At 42.7% G+C, this 15,902-nt stretch overlaps 1 protein-coding gene across 3 annotated transcripts in view; it reads left to right on the top strand.

Moving 5' to 3' along the window:
* The window catches only part of stx1a (syntaxin 1A (brain)), a 36,855-nt gene extending 22,655 nt beyond the window's left edge, over nt 1-14,200 (top strand). The window contains exons 4-10 of one of the 3 annotated variants that reach the window (XM_076140695.1): nt 1,882-1,956; nt 3,359-3,432; nt 3,549-3,657; nt 8,274-8,347; nt 8,441-8,575; nt 11,525-11,635; nt 12,836-14,200. In XM_076140695.1, the coding sequence (XP_075996810.1) occupies nt 1,882-1,956; nt 3,359-3,432; nt 3,549-3,657; nt 8,274-8,347; nt 8,441-8,575; nt 11,525-11,635; nt 12,836-12,913 (656 nt within the window). In that variant the 3' untranslated portion in view covers nt 12,914-14,200. Of the gene's footprint in view, nt 1-1,881; nt 1,957-3,358; nt 3,433-3,548; nt 3,658-8,273; nt 8,348-8,440; nt 8,576-10,452; nt 10,589-11,524; nt 11,636-12,835 lie in introns of those variants that run through there. The other 2 variants (XM_076140711.1, XM_076140702.1) reach the window with 2 other exon arrangements.
* The last annotated feature ends 1,702 nt before the right edge of the window (nt 14,201-15,902 follow it).

Genomic DNA, 15,902 nt, shown 5'->3' with positions numbered 1-15,902 from the left:
TGCTATTCAAGTATTTAAATACCTGTTGGTTTCATTGGTACTTGAGTCCACCTAAGTATACTAGAGTATTGTATTTTACTGGACAAAGTATCTTCACATATAAGGTTTCTAGTATGTATATAGAATTAACTCATTTAGCCTGGGTTCAAACATACACCGCTGTCACACATTACAACAACAGTACAAAATCGTCATCAGAGCCCATCGGCCTTTTGGATTAAAGCTTTGTGACCTCCACAGAGAACAAACATCTCCACATAATGGAAACAGCAGTGATGAGTGGAACTGAGTATTACTGATTATGAATCTCACAGTTTTGATGGCTGAACATTTGAATATTCTTGTGAAAAACAAATACCCAAATCCTCCGAAAGTGATTCAGGGTCGAACCCGATAATGTTTATTTGTAAAGGTGCTAAGAGAAACGAGGCTCGGTTGTTCTTCAGATGTCACCTGGCAAAGAAATATCAAAAATGTTATTAAAAAAATATATCTGAGTGCTTGTGAAATCTGGAGAAACCAATTCAGCAAGTGAAGAGGAAACGATTCAGCTGTGTAATGGAAACACAGAAGCAGATGGAATAATAACTGGAAATCCATTTCCTCAAGAAAATGCGCTTTGATTGTTATTGCTGATCATTTTTGCCAAATGCTTAATGCTGAAGAAGTGCCTGATTAAAGTGTGAAGGCCCGAAAAATGTTTGAATGGTTTCTATACCTGAAAGTGGTAAGATGTTAGAAGGACCTGAAAGTATGAAGGGAAAATTGGATGTATTTTAAACTGCATCTTCAGCACCACCTCTGGAGTTTTGTGTTTGTAAATTTGCTCCAAACTAACAATGGGTGGGTGCAGCACCTTTATGAATATTCATTAGACGTGACCCTAAATATAATTTCCTGATACACAAAGTCATACCAATACGCAAAGTGTATACATTTTTAGTGTTATGGTTATGTAGCCTTAGTTTACAATCATAAGGCCACATTTACATCCAATTCAGAAGTAAGTGCAACAGTTTGGTGTCATGTGATACCAACTGAACAAATTTGTGAGCTTTCCCTGAGTTTACCTATAGAAGAAAATGTGTCTGAATGAAATTGTCTGCCCCCTGGTGGAGGAGCTCTGTGAAGCCTTTTACTGAACAATGTTATTCTGAAACTACAAATGTTTTTACTCTTAACACCATAAAAATCAGTTTGTTAAATTCTAACTGACCATCCTTAGGGCCCCGTGTCGCCTCATATGTAGAGCCGCACCTGTTTGAGAGGAGTGTGTTTGGCAGAATCAGCAGTCACTGCACCACACAGCTTCACACTGATATCGGCGCTAATTTTCATGGCTGTGTCGTTTTCCCACTGTGGCTTCTATGAGTCCTGCTCGACCATCAACGTGAAGAATCTGCCTCCAATCACCAGAGAAGACAGCAGCTTCACCTCCACAGTGACCTCATGCGCCACAATATCCTGAAATGTGCTGTTAATGGCTTCATATTCTCGATGTCAGCCGTCGGCTCTTCACCACACATATCGTCGTTGGATTTCACTAAATCTGCTTGCCAAAGTGACAAAATAAAGGTGGAAGTCAGAGGGAAGGATTGTGTGTGTGTGTGTGTGTGTGTGTGAGAGCTGCTGTGGAGTGAAGCTGATGAATTGTTTGTCCCTGCTGGGAGACACTTAGACTCATTCCCTGTGTGTCAGTATTGATTCTGTCTCTGTGAAAAGTGGTTGGCACACAGGAGTAGTGTGCGAGTAGGCGAATGAGTGTATACAAGTGTGTGCGTGTGTGCGCGTCTCAGTGTGTGTCTTTTCTACACAAGGTTACTAATCAATCCCCTCTCCTCTCCTCTCCTCTGTCCTCTCCCCTCCTCCCCTCCTCTCCAGAAACTAAAGCTGAGCTGGAGGATCTTATGGCAGACATCAAGAAGTTGGCCAACAAAGTCCGCTCCAAATTAAAGAGTGAGTATAATTATACTGTTTCCTGTAGAGCTGCAATAAATAATAAACACATTATAATAATTAAATGGTTCATATCATAAAGCTTTATTTCTTAGCAAGTATGATGAGCAACCTAAACTAAAACGTAACATCATAATGATATGAAACGGAAGAAAATATATTGTTTAATTTGAAGTTTTAATCTCATTATTCTTTCGGGTTATTCAGGAATGTAAACGTCTCAGCCTGAGAGTTCAGCCTCCACTTGCATTCATGCATTGTGTCATGTGTGAGTTTCCACAGTCTCATTTGTAAATTAAGCAAAAGGAAAAATTGTGTTGAATGCTAATGCCTCGAAATTCCCTAAATTATTGTAATGAATAAAATCGAATTGAGTCGCCCAATCAGTCCAAACCGGGTGGAAAACAATCATGTATTCTCCATTTTATTGTCAAGCATAGTCTCCTCTTGCCACTTGAAGGCTCCACACAGGGCTCAGGTGTTCAAGCTTGGCGAGCTGAGCAGCACTACAGAGCTATTGTGCCTTGTATCCACACACACACACACACACACACACGCACGCACACACACACACACACACACACACACACACGTAGCATGGTGTGCACATTGCTACATTGACACGTGCACTTGATCCAAGTCCTGTCAGGCAGAACAGGATGTGCGTCATTTGACCAAAATGCGTCACTGCACCTTACATCAGTTTTTGCCACAGGATACCTTTGTGTAATAATGGTTGTGCGTACGTGTGTGCTTGTGTGATGTTGCTCATCAAGTGACCTCATCTCTGCATCACAGCAGCCTGGTTTTAGACCCCAAAGAAGAAAGCTGCTACACATCTACTACCTCTGTCAGCTTATTAAAGTAAATAAACACTATTTTCATGATCCAAACTAAGAAGAGGTCATGTTCAGAACATCATGATTCAATTCTCAATTAAATAGAGATTATGGGAAACAGTTTGAGACTCTGTGTGCTAACATACATATACTACCATCTTTTCAATGTTAACAAATCAAACCAGTAACTGCAGCATTCAGTGTCTCCTTAAATGAGATCTGAGCTGCTGCTGTTATCAGCGGTCGTGAACTTCGAGTGTAAGAGGATGGAAGGTCGGGAGGTCGGGAATGAATTCAGGAACAGCAGCCCCTCATCACCATCGTGCATGTAAACATACTGACTGTGATGCTTCAAGGACAACCTGCAACGTGTTTTACACCAACTGTGCCTGAACACATCAATTCCCAATATATAATCTTTATGTTATTTGGAGTAAGTTTACTTCAATTGATGCAGATCTTGCTGTATAATTGAAATTGTAACCTGCATTGTGAATATACTGAGTGTTACACACATAATAATGTATGGTGCCTGAATGAACATTTTGTGTGTTTTCTTCCAGGTATCCTGCAAACCATTGAGCAGGAGGAAGGGCAGAACAGGTCAACAGCTGATCTCAGGATACGCAAGACACAGGTACGCCTGCAGACCAAGCAGCGCAATCCAGCGCACGCTTACAGCGGACGTATGATGTTAGGTGGCGCTGAACAGGCTCAAGTGAAATGTTGTGTCATTATTCCCTGTCTCCTCAGCACTCCACACTGTCCCGTAAATTCGTAGAGGTGATGTCAGAATACAACACAACCCAGTCGGACTACAGGGAGCGCTGCAAGGGACGCATTCAGAGACAGCTGGAAATCAGTAGGTAGACCTGGGAGACTCACTCTGACTGCACATGCTAGCTGCATGGACCCAACACATCTGTACAGATGAGTAGGTAAAATCTATACTAATCCAATCTAATCTAGTCTAATCTGATCTGATCCTGTTTGATTAGAGGGAGGGGGGGGGGGGTTGGGGGGGGCAGGTGAACAACAGGATCAAAATTCTCCCATGGTGCTCTCTGTCTGTGGAAGCATCATGCAGTGTACCAGATGTCACACTGACTGTTGTCTTCCACTTTGTCACACTACACGGGACGAAATGATCCTCCGCGCTGAATTTCATTCCAAATACTGCGTGTTTATTAGAATGTATCATTATTGAGCTCCTATGTTTCAGTCTAATCCAGTGGGTCCCAAACTTTTTCTTTTGCGCCCCCCTTTTTTAGATGAGAAATTTTTCGTGCACCCCCATGTCTCTCTACGTCTAAACCAATGTTAGGGTTTGGTAAGGGCGTTGTGTAAGTCATTGAAGATAGCATGCGCACACACACACACACACATACACACTGTGCAGGCTCCCTGACCAACCAGTAGGAGCTGGTGCAGTGAGGTCATGTTTTCTTTGCTTAAGTCTGTGCTGGTTGCTCCTCTGCCATCAGTGCACAGCACACAGGAAATGACCTTTACCTGTTGGTTCATGCACTCGTGTCGGTGCCATAAAAACATTTTCCCTTTCGGTTTGGAGGGATATTCTGCCTGAATTCATCTATATTTTATTCTACAGGCATGTGGCAGGTGTAATGAACCAAAAAACACATACATCACCAACACCTACACTGACATTTGTGCGGCTCAGATGCGAGCTGCTCTCACTCTTGTCACACCGTTGGTGTGGTGTGACTTGTCAGGTGTGAGCTGAGGCCCCGGGCTGCTGGACCGGGCCACCAAAACGCCTGCAGCTCACCGGCTGGATGACTGGCGGGCTGCCTGATAGGACGCACAGTGGCAGCTGCCCCTAAATATCATGCGGACAGGCACAGTTTATATATATGGGAACACGGGCAGAACAACTCTGATTCATCCAGAGGTAATAACAGTTGAGAGCGGCACTTAAGGCACAAATTACACAATTTCCTCAGCCATCTGTCAGTTTCACAGCGTGGACTCATTCAGCCAGAGCCCAGCCCAGGTTTACCACTCAGGGCTCAGCCACAGTAAAGTGACTTCACTAAAGCACTGAGAGTTCGCACAAGGGAGGCACAAATGAGCCACTTTCCTTTTGTGCCGCTGAAAACACTGTGGTTTGGATCCTATGTATGACAGCAAAAATAGAAGGAGTCAGGAAGCAGGCAGGTAAATTTACAAGTCTTATGAAGGCACTTTGATCACACAGAGAGAGAGAAAGGGAGAGAAAGAGAAGGAGTGAACTACAGGGAACACATCTTAGTTCACTTTCCTCTTTCCCACTCATTCAGGACATAGCACGAGTCACAATGATCCTTGCGTTTTGACGTTGTCATAGAGACTGACAATCTTCCAGACCGATCTCTCATAATTCCAGGAAGTCTAAAGTGATACAGCAGCAATTTTATAAAATGTTTTGATCTTCAGCTCCTTTACATCTGAACTCTCGGTGGTTGTTTCTAAGTAAGTTGCTTCATTGTGTAGATGTTTGTTGGTCTTTGAATGGACCTTTATTGATCCATCAGCACGTGGTAAAGCCTCTAAAAGCTCCTCTACACCAACTCGTAAGTTTAGTAAGACACAAATGTGTTCACATATGACCTTTGACCCTGAATGTTTGCTATCCTAAAGTAACTTCTGGCAGCTTTCTCACATCACTCGGCACCTTCATAACATGAAGTAGCAGAGAGAATGTTGTGGAGATCTACATGCAGGACGTAGTCACACACACACGCACGCACACACACACACACACACACACACACACATGCACACACATGCACACGAACCTGTCTCACTTTTTCCTTGAGCTCCTCCATATCCATTTGGATTTGATTAGTCAGTTGGTGGAATCACAGGAGGCCTGAGCTGATCTCACCTGTCTTCAGGGACGGGATTAGAACCACAGGGGTGGAATAAATGAAAGATGAGAGGGAAGAGTGCGAGGCAGAGAGAGCCGCGGCACCTTTACAGGCACTTTAAAACATCGATTACCTTTGATCAAAGCAGCAAACCCACCCACAAAACACCCACAGTCTGCGTCCACAGCCCCGCCCACCAGAGGACACAAGACGTCCTCACACACTTTGACCATTCCATCAGAGAGGAGCTATAGATTCAGGATGTAACGAGGATTGCTGCCTGTTTCAAACACCATAATGTGATTGAAACGAGCATACGTCACACTCAGCTTACCTGTAACTCTATTTATTAATAGGACACATCCACATGCATTTCCTCTGATTACACAGCACGTCTGTTACACTCAGTATAGCTCAGAATGGCATGAACCCATTTGTCCGCGTTTATAAACAATTTAGATGCCTCCTGTTCTACACAAACCTGTTTGATGCAGAGGGCAGACCAGTACAAATACATTTAGAAGCGACAGGTAAATCCACGTTTCTATCTGCAGAGCCAAAGCTTTTCCTCTGCTTATTGACAAACAAGCAAAGTGTAGAAAGTAATAATGTAAATGCTTTGTTTTTCTCTCTCCGTTGCCTTTCCTCTCTGTTCTTCCTTCCCTTCGTTTGTGTGACATAACAATGGCGATGAAATAGCTCTGGTAGCACTGTGGTGTTACTGGTAGCAACATATTATGAATGATTTAATAACCCATAAACGCTGTGGGTGAAGTGAGAGATCTTGGCTTTATATCGGGTTTCTCAGGGTTTGGGTCACCATGGTAACAAATAAGTGCCTCCCTCAGTGCCTGTCAAGGCTTTAAAAAGCCAATACAGATTGTGTGTGTGTGTGTGTGTGTGTGTGTGTGCGCGTGTACATGTACCCCTGTTGTTTGAATAATTACCCACGATTGACTTTCCTCCCTGTCTTTCTGTTCTAACTCTCACTTTGTGTTTGGTGTTTTCATTGGTCAGACTGAGATCAATGATTTGTAAAGCAAATTAAGAAGAAGTTGTGATTGATCAGAGCAGTCACAGCTTTTCTGTACGTATCATAATCCAATTATTGCACTTAACCAATTAAGCATAAATGGTACTGGGCTTTTGGTAGTTATGGACATGAGGATTGGATTAGACCAGGTATATCCAATAAATGTTAAGGCTAATAGGCAAATGTGTGCTCTGGAACCCACACACACACACACACACCAGTAAATATCAGAGAGAACCTGCATCAGTATTCTGACCATGAAGGCAATCATTGGCTCTGACTCCAAACCATCATCACTCACCATCGCCCTCACCTTCCTGCTGTGCCCCCCAGCCCCCACCAGCCAAACTACAGCCCTCACATTTAACACACACACACTCTGACACACTCTCTCTCTCCTATTATGTCATGAATCAAGGGTTTTGCAGTAGCTAGTGCACAAATCTCCTAGCAGCCACAGACGCGTTTCCATTGCCAGTTTTATGCAAAACACAGATGAATAAATAATCATTGTATCCTCAACCTGTCCGTGTTTCTCATGCCTAATGAAAGAAATGACCATGTGCAGGTTTGTGCTATTCATACCATTCAGACACACAGAGCTGAGTGAAGGAAATAACTCTTTCTCCTATTCAATTTCACAAAATATCCTCTTGGCTCCTCACTAAACCAACAGGCACACAAAGTATAATTTGGCTTTAGACACAGTAAATTACCTTCAGCTGCAGAGTTGCATCTCTGCGGTTGTTAACGGCTCAATTAACCTTGACAGACGGGCGCTGTCGGCCATGTATTTACACCTCAACACGTTCCACCTGAAGCACTGTAACAGGCGTCATGTAAACACAAAATCAACAAGCACAATCAGCAGCCAATCAAAAACAGCAATTAATTACTTCTGTTGCATGTTTACACAGCCAGACCAAAGCTCGAAATGTGATCAGATCAACTGAAGAATCCTGTAAAGTATCAGTTAAAAGTGTTTTTTTTTTGGAATAATCAATTAAAATCAGAATAGAAAAATGTTTTATTAAGAGCATAGAAAATAATATAATATAAAAGATGGGCTTGTGGACCCAAGGACATCGATGTCTAAATAATTAAATTAAAGATTACACTCACACACACTTTAGACACACAGTTAGATAAGAAATAGTCATTGAAAAAGTCATGTTTGACTAAGTTATATAGAACACACAGTGTGTAACACGCAGTAAAGCCTTCTGCATAAAGTGTGACTGCTCTCCCAGAGGATTTAAAGAGCAGCTTGAGATGATGCTGACTGAGCCTGACTGATTTCACGTATCAGCGGGGCGGAAATGGAACTCACAAGGAGTCGGTGTCGAGGTTTATACTAAGTTTGTGAAATAGAACAGCTCTGTAAAAAAGGAAGACAAGAAATGAAAACTCAAACAAAACACCATCAGTGACCTTATTTGGGCGCAATCTTCCTGAGAATCTTTAAACTTTGTAAAAATCGTCAGCAGTTCACTTTCACAGTCACACACTTGGGAAACGTCTTTGACACCTACAGTCAGTCTACATTTCCCTGACTGTGTGCGTTTGTTCTTTCAGCTGGAAGAAACACGACGAACGAGGAGCTGGAGAGCATGTTGGAGAGTGACAACCCAGCCATCTTCACCTCGGGCGTAAGTGAAGGAAAATTTGCTGGTCCTCCATGGTTTCCTGCCTGAATCCCTCCCGCTCTTGTGACTCTGAATCCTTCTGGCTCACCTTCTCAGATCATCATGGACAACATCACCCAGCAAGCCATGAATGAGATCGAGACGCGGCACAACGAGATCATCAAGATGGAAAACAGCATCAGAGAGCTTCACGACATGTTCATGGACATGGCCGTGCTGGTGGAGAATCAGGTGAGATGAACTGCTCCTGGCTTCGTACGGGGAATTCTGCACTCACTCAGGTCCTGGAAAAGTCCTCAAAAATATAAATGATGGATGAAAGTGTTGAAGACACAGGACGAGCTGTGTGTGTGTGGATCCTACATGATTAGAAGATTCTTCAAGTTACAGTTCACTATTGTTTAACACGTTAAGTAGAAGTTGCTTTAGTTATCACGCCACAGGAACAATATGGTATCATTTGGGGAATAATTGGTGATTAAGTGTTGTATTTGTCCAAACGGGCAGTTTGGCAAATATTCCAGATTGAAACCAGTTCAATTCCAGTTCCAGGATCCCCGACCAAAGCAGGTGATAAGTAAAGAATGATCTTCACCATAGTAACATGATACCTGCTGCAGGAGCTGCACCCTACCAAAATAAGGCCACTTCACAGATCAATTAGCCATAATCTTTTACTTTACATCTGGGCTGTTGGGTTTATTAGCATAAATGTGTAACTGACAATTACCTTCGCTTGGCTTTGTTGGCGGAGGTAATTGTCAGTTGCTTAGCAACAACTTGACACGGATAACATATGCCAAAAGAGTCATAATACTCATTTTACTGGATTCCTTTGATTGATTGTGTAGGGTTTCCAACATTAGATATAATTATCATGCTGAGTTCATGAACCGATTAGAAAGTCGGATATCATTCATTGCCATGTTGGCCTAAAAAGTATTGCATTCATATAAAACTTCATTGAGTGTCTGACTGCTTTCTCCGGTCAGGCCCTGCCATCCTGTTCAGGCTGGTGAGGTGCAGCAGATTGATTATGTCATCTTTAACTGGAATATTGCACACAGACAAACAAACTCACTCGCACATTTAGGCAGTTTGAGGTTTGTCTAACCGTTCGGACAGCCGGAGGAAGCATAATGACTCTGTGTGTAATGAAGCCAAAGAGCAGCCGAGTGTGGAAACAGCCGACATCGCCTCATATCTCTCTCTCTCTCTCTCTCTCTCTCTCTCTCTCTCTCTCTCTCTCTCTCTCTCTCTCTCTCTCTCTCTCTCTCTCTCTCTCGCCCTCTCTGCGTCTTCCACGTTCAAGTCAATCGATTCAATTGAAATGGCTGTGAGTTTTGTCGTGGACCCGTCCTGTGCACGTGAACCAGGACAGAGAGACACAGGTGCAGAAATAAAACCACAATGTCCAGATTCTGCCAGCAGCAGCACACAAAGAGCCTCACTGAGGAGCGTCACGGTTGTGTTGAGATGAAATGGGCATGATGAGACGAGAGAGCAGAGGTTCGGGGGACATCACAAATGAATCTAGTGTTCTACAGAAAGAAAGAAAGAAAGGCCTGCAGGAAACTTCACTCGTGTCTTTCAGAAGGACGACTCCGGTCAGACCGAGCTCAGATCCGGCCTAGATCAAACACTGAGCCTCTGCTGCTATCACCTCCTTTCCTCAGCATACTGTACACAGTCATAGCTGCTCAAAACACAGATTTTCTCAAACGTACGACTTGACTGTGGCGTGTGTGTGTGTGAGTGTGTGTGTGAGTGTGTCTGTGTGTGTGACTCGATGACTGCGTGGGCCGAAACCCCGCAGAGATAAACGGTTTGTCTCATCAAAAATATTCCCGTCTGAATTATGCAAAGGAATTTGAGACGGGGAAGATGAGTGAGAAAAGAGTTTTGTGTTTTGGTTTAGAAACACAGATCTTGTCTTTATGATCATCATGCTGCTAAACGTTTACATGTTTACAAGTGCCGCCGTCGTGTTTGTGTGTGTTTGTGTGTGTTTGAATCTGTGTGTCTTCCAGCCTGTTACAACTGTGAATAACTGATATTAACCACATCGTTTAAGACGAACATCTGTTTATTGATTTTGCTTTCCTCAGCTTCTGTCACACACTCTCTCTGCCTTCTTCTTCTTCTTCATCTTCTGCTTCTCCTCTTCCCCTCCTGTTTTCCTCTTCCACACCACCGCTGATTCTAAGCTCTAGAGATCAGGGAACGTCGCTCCACTTCTGAAAGGTAATTTGCTTGTAATTCCTCATTTTCTCCTTTTTTGTGCACATCGAAATCCTTGTGTGTAACAGTTCAGGCTCCTTTGTTTATAAGCAATCTAACGTTTCACGCCTGAAAATGATTTGAGCGACGGGTCGACACTAGTCTTGTAATCTTAGGTGTTGTTTCTGAGGGCTCCTGCTGCAATTATACACAAAGTGTTGGTGTGTATGTGTGTATGGTTTACTAACAGGCAATTGCACAACAACTCACAATTCACAGCCACCTCAGCTAAGTCATATAAAAGGTGTTAATGGTGGCGACGGGACAATATCAGCTGTATTTATGCTTGATTGCACCTGAGCTTGCATCAGCTTGGCAGTGTAAACATGAAACGTTGTAAACAGAGTTCATTTGTTTCCTCAACATCTCGCCTTGCCAGACACGGGGTCAAAGAGCAGACCGGGAGAAATTGTTAGATTAAAAATTGGAGGAGAGTTTATCCGAGCTAAGCAGGAGGGAACAAATCACAGACCAGATCTGAAAGTGAAAAGTGGGGAAACAGATGGTCCAGTAGGTCAGGAAATGCAGATAAGCAGGGAGGGAAAGGAGCTGATGGAGAACGGGGAAGAGGTCAGGAGATTGTGGCAGAAGAAGTAAAGCTCTGCAGTGACATCTGGTGGTCTGATGAGGAATTACAGGATTGATCGGAGCATCGCATGCATCTTGTCATTCTTTTGGTTTGTGCTGTAACAATTAATTCAAAAATGATATTACATAGGTTTAAATATTCACTTTCTAATATTATATTCACTAATTAAATGATTAAGTAATGTAGTATCTGTATGATGGTATACATGCAGTTTGGCCTAAGTACAAACATCCATCATAACTAAGTGCAGCTAGGATGATCTGGTGCTGAACGAGACTCAGGCAATGATTGTGTCCTTGTTTTTCCTGCAGGGGGCGCTGGTGAACAACATTGAGCGGAGCGTGTTGCGTGCTCATGAGTACGTGGGGCAGGCGAAGGAGAGCTTTGCCAAATGCAAAAAGCTCCAAAAAGGTGGCAAGCGGGTGAGACACCGGCTGCATCCAGTCTACAAACTGACACCATTCTTTCTCTTTTGTTTCCTCCTCCTCCTCCTCCTTGTCCCTGACCTCCTCCCTTCCCACTTCACCTCTCTTCCCCTCTTTCCCGCGCTGTACTGCCTCCATAACAAACCTTTCCCAGGGTGAAATGATAGACCGCGTAGAGTATAATGTGGAGCACTCTGTAGACTATGTGGAGCGGGCGGTATCAGACACTAAGAAGGCACTTAGATACAAGAATAAAGCGCGGAGGGTGAGTAACACGCATGTGCACCAACACCACGGGCCGCCTCAGCAGCATTGCATGTCTGTGTTGCAGATGCAGTGACTGTTTGGAGTATGTTTGCATGCTCGCCTGTCTGTGTCCACATCGTCCGCATGTCTGCATGTCTCCTCCTTCAGGGGCTTCCTTTAGAGGCTCTCAGTATTGTTTTGGTTTGAAAGTGATGTGAGTTACTGTCAAGTCACAATGAAGTCTAAATCATTTATAAGAAGTAAAAAAACATGGTGATAGTAATTGATGATGTAACTGATTGTGATTAACTAAAACAGTAACTAATAGAAGAAATACCTAAATAAATCTGTGCTGGAAATATGTCGGAAATATAATAAGCAAAAAATGATTTGAAGTGTGTTAAGGATATTAAGAATATAACTAGGACTCTGTATAGTGAGAAGTGACTAGAAGTGTTGATGAATATACGTACGTACTCAATGACATAGGCAGAGTTAGACACCTGCATCCTGTGTGAAGGTGAATGATGTAGGCCCTACATGTAGGCCCTACATAATTATACTTCCCCTACAAGTATAAAAGTGAAGTATAAACAGGAAGTAAGCATACATGGGCGAGAGAGAGGTTGTCACGGTACCGCCCTGTGACCATTACTATCCTCCCTCCTGTGCCTTCCATTTGCTCTGTGCTACAGTGCTCAGTGGACAGTCCCAGTTATGGTCACTTCGTGGAACCTGGAAGTCCCCTTAATTATTATTTCTATTTTAGACCCTGTGTGACTCTAACTGGAGGTTGTCTTCTTTCTTTCTTTCTTTCTTTCTTTCTTTCTTTCTTTCTTTCTTTCTTTCTTTCTTTCTTTCTTTCTTTCTTTCTTTCTTTCTTTGTCATGCAGCGTCTGGGTCATTTCTAACTCTTTGCTCTCTCTGTTTTCCCCTCATATCTCTCTGCAGAAAGTGATCCTGATAGCAGTGTGTATTGCAGTGTGTGTGACCATCCTCATTATTTCGCTTGCAGTCAGCCTCAGTTAGAGCTCTCACAGGGCCTGCAGACCCTCTGCAGTTAGATCACCAGGCGACCCACAGACACTCGCAGAGACTCACAGAGACCCACACACACCCACTCCTGCTGAACTGTGTTTACACGCACGCCGTACTCCAAGTATTTGTCTGTACTGCTATTAAGGCAAAACAAATATGAGTAATGCGCCTACGTGTGCATTACTCTAAATATAGATGAGACAAATATTGGCGAGTTGGGAATATGAGGTGTTATTCTCGTATTATTGATGAGGAGAAGCACAACAGCCGCAGATTAACAGAGTCGTTCCATCGACGGCTGGAGCAATAATCAATAAACACCACATACAAGCTGTATTGAAAGCTACCAGGGCCAAAAGCTGTGGACCCAAAGACCTCAACCAACCCTGAGCAACGTAGCCGATGCAAGCTGATCCTAAAACTGGGGGAGAAGAAACAACAGCTTCAAACACACACTTTCAAGAAAACCAAAACAAAAGAATGTTTTCTTTGGAGTTGAAAAGTTCTCTCAGAAGCTGAAACGAGAGGAAAGCTGTTTTTTATCCGTAATCACAGGACGATAACAGTTTTAATGTGTGTAAACTTGCAGGCTACATGCGCTAAATACTGCTGAGTTCATTTAAAAAGCTCAGTCGGCCTTCAATATTTAACTGAATCACAGACTTTGTAATGTTTTTTGTGATGCAGCTGGACAAGAGAGGCCTCTGCTCTTTGTGCTGTGCTACATGTGACGCTCTGCTGCCTGCTGGTGTTGTTGTTGTTGTTGTTGTTGTTGTTGTTGTTGTTGTTGTCGTTGTCGTTGAGCTTTGCATGTATACTACAAACACAACTGTGACACAAATGACTAAGGGTTTTTAATCTGAATTTCAAACATTCACTTTTCACCATAAATGCACCAAACAGTCAGACTCTCATGTCATTACAGCAAATCAAACTTAGTCTTGCGCTCATGTTTATTTGCATAATGTCACATGAATGAAATGAAAGGCATCTGGGGGAAGTTGGGCATAGGTTTGCTTCCCAGTATCGGTGCTACGTATCTAGTATTAGTGAGGTAATATAACTAGTCATCTGCCAAAGTAGAAACATTATTTGCTGGCCTATTGTTTCAACTTCAAATCCACATGTTGAATGTAATCCTCCTGGAGGTGTTGGAAGGGGGGTAAGGTTCTGTTTGTGTTTTGCGCCGTGATGTTTTAGGAGGTTTCTGTCTGACTTGTTCTCTTCTTCTTCTCCCTCTGCTGCCATGGACGACTGTTTGCTCTGCAGAAGAAAATCATGATTATTATATGTTGCGTGGTGCTGGGAGTTATAATCGCTTCTGTCGTTGGGGGGACGCTGGCCTGAACCCTTGTGACACACCCACACACACACAGAGAGATAGAGAAAGAGAGCGAGAGAGAGAGAGAGAGAGAGAGAGAGAGAGAGAGAGATAGAGAGAGATAGAGAGAGAGGTCAACCCTTACATCCTGTTTAGCTCTTTCCTAATGTGACCCCAAAGTACAATAAAATAGAAAGCAGTATATAGAAATCCAAAATCTATATTTTTCTACAGCTGCTTCAAATGGCTGATAGACGTGAAATTCATTGAAATGCATAATTGGATTAATCAGTAATAATGCAGCTTTGAGCTCAGCGTTGTAACATTCATCGCTTCTCTTCCTCTCGTAAACCTTGCAGTCTGAAACACTACCAAACAATTAATCAATCACTTAATGATGAGCAGATTGTGGACACGAGACAGATTTGTAGTTACATTTGCCTTAGAGATAAATGATGAGATGTTTAGAGGAAAATGATCTGATCCAAACCATGATGGGATGGAACATGAATAGTATGTACGGGTTCATCTAGAAACTGATTTCCACTTTTCATGAATGCAACGTTTAACATGTTTAGCTGGAGGTGCATCACACACTGAGCACCAGACATATTACCCAGCGTGTACAGGGCCAGACGTGTTCTCGCATGAGTTCCTATTTTGTAAATGTGCGGTGCTGCAAAATGTTTTCTCTGAGTGTTAAGTGTTGTCACTGATGTGATGTTTCCAAAAAGTGAATTGTTGAATGAAGACGTTACTAAAAACATGTGTAACTCTATACGAAAACATTCCAAACTTCCACATTTATTCAGTTGTAAAGTCTGTTTTGTGTCGTACAGGCCGTTAATCTGCAGTGTTTTCTGAGTTATCTGTTGAAAATCTGTTTATTTCCTTTATCTTCTCCTCTTTGTTTCCTTGGACCTGTCACATGTGACCCTCTGCATGGTTTTGTCGACAGTTAATCCTGTATTTTGTGTCCTATAGCAAACAGGAAAGACAGCCGATGTTGATGATGTTGCATATTTTGCTGGTGAAGTCAAACGTTTGGTCACATATGATTCATCTCTCGTAGATCTATTATTCCCAGTTGAGCGCGCGTGTGAGTGTTTGAGTGAATGCATGATTCAGCGTGAACGAGTGTACATGGGCATTTATTTGTAGCTACATGTCTCAAATGTGTGTGTGTGAGAGTGAGAGTGTTTGTTACTTACCAGCTGTGTCTTTGTTCTGTACAGTGAAAACTCTCCAACACTGCCAATGGGTTCAAATCCAAACAACTCTTGATCAATCTGGGCCAGTTTGTAAAAAAAAAAAAAGTGCTGCTAAGAAAACTGCTTAATGTTTGACTTTACTCAACTTTAAAGAAGCTAAAAAAAAACCTTTCAGTTCAATATAAATGCAGGCGATTTTACAAACTCCAATCATTTTTGAGAAAATAACAACCTAACAAGATTGTTTCTGTAAGTTGTCTCATTGTGTAGATGTTTGTGCTTCTCTTCCACGTCTGCAGATCTTTGAACGGACCCTTGTGGATTTTAAGTGCAGTCTGAAGTTAAATATAATTCCTGGTTCATGCTTGGCACCAATACAGACAATTTCGTAACTATGGTTACATGTTCTTAATACACTGATTATTTGTCTGGCAAAAGTGCCATTAAC

The sequence above is a fragment of the Genypterus blacodes genome, unplaced genomic scaffold, assembly GCF_046128005.1.
Source record: "Genypterus blacodes isolate CSIRO-AG114 ecotype Tasmania unplaced genomic scaffold, CSIRO-AGI_Gbla_v1 ptg000003l_1, whole genome shotgun sequence".
NCBI classification, from domain to species: Eukaryota; Metazoa; Chordata; class Actinopteri; order Ophidiiformes; family Ophidiidae; genus Genypterus; species Genypterus blacodes.
The sequence above is the reverse complement of the archived record's forward strand: the minus strand, read 5'-3'. Positions and strand labels throughout refer to the sequence as shown.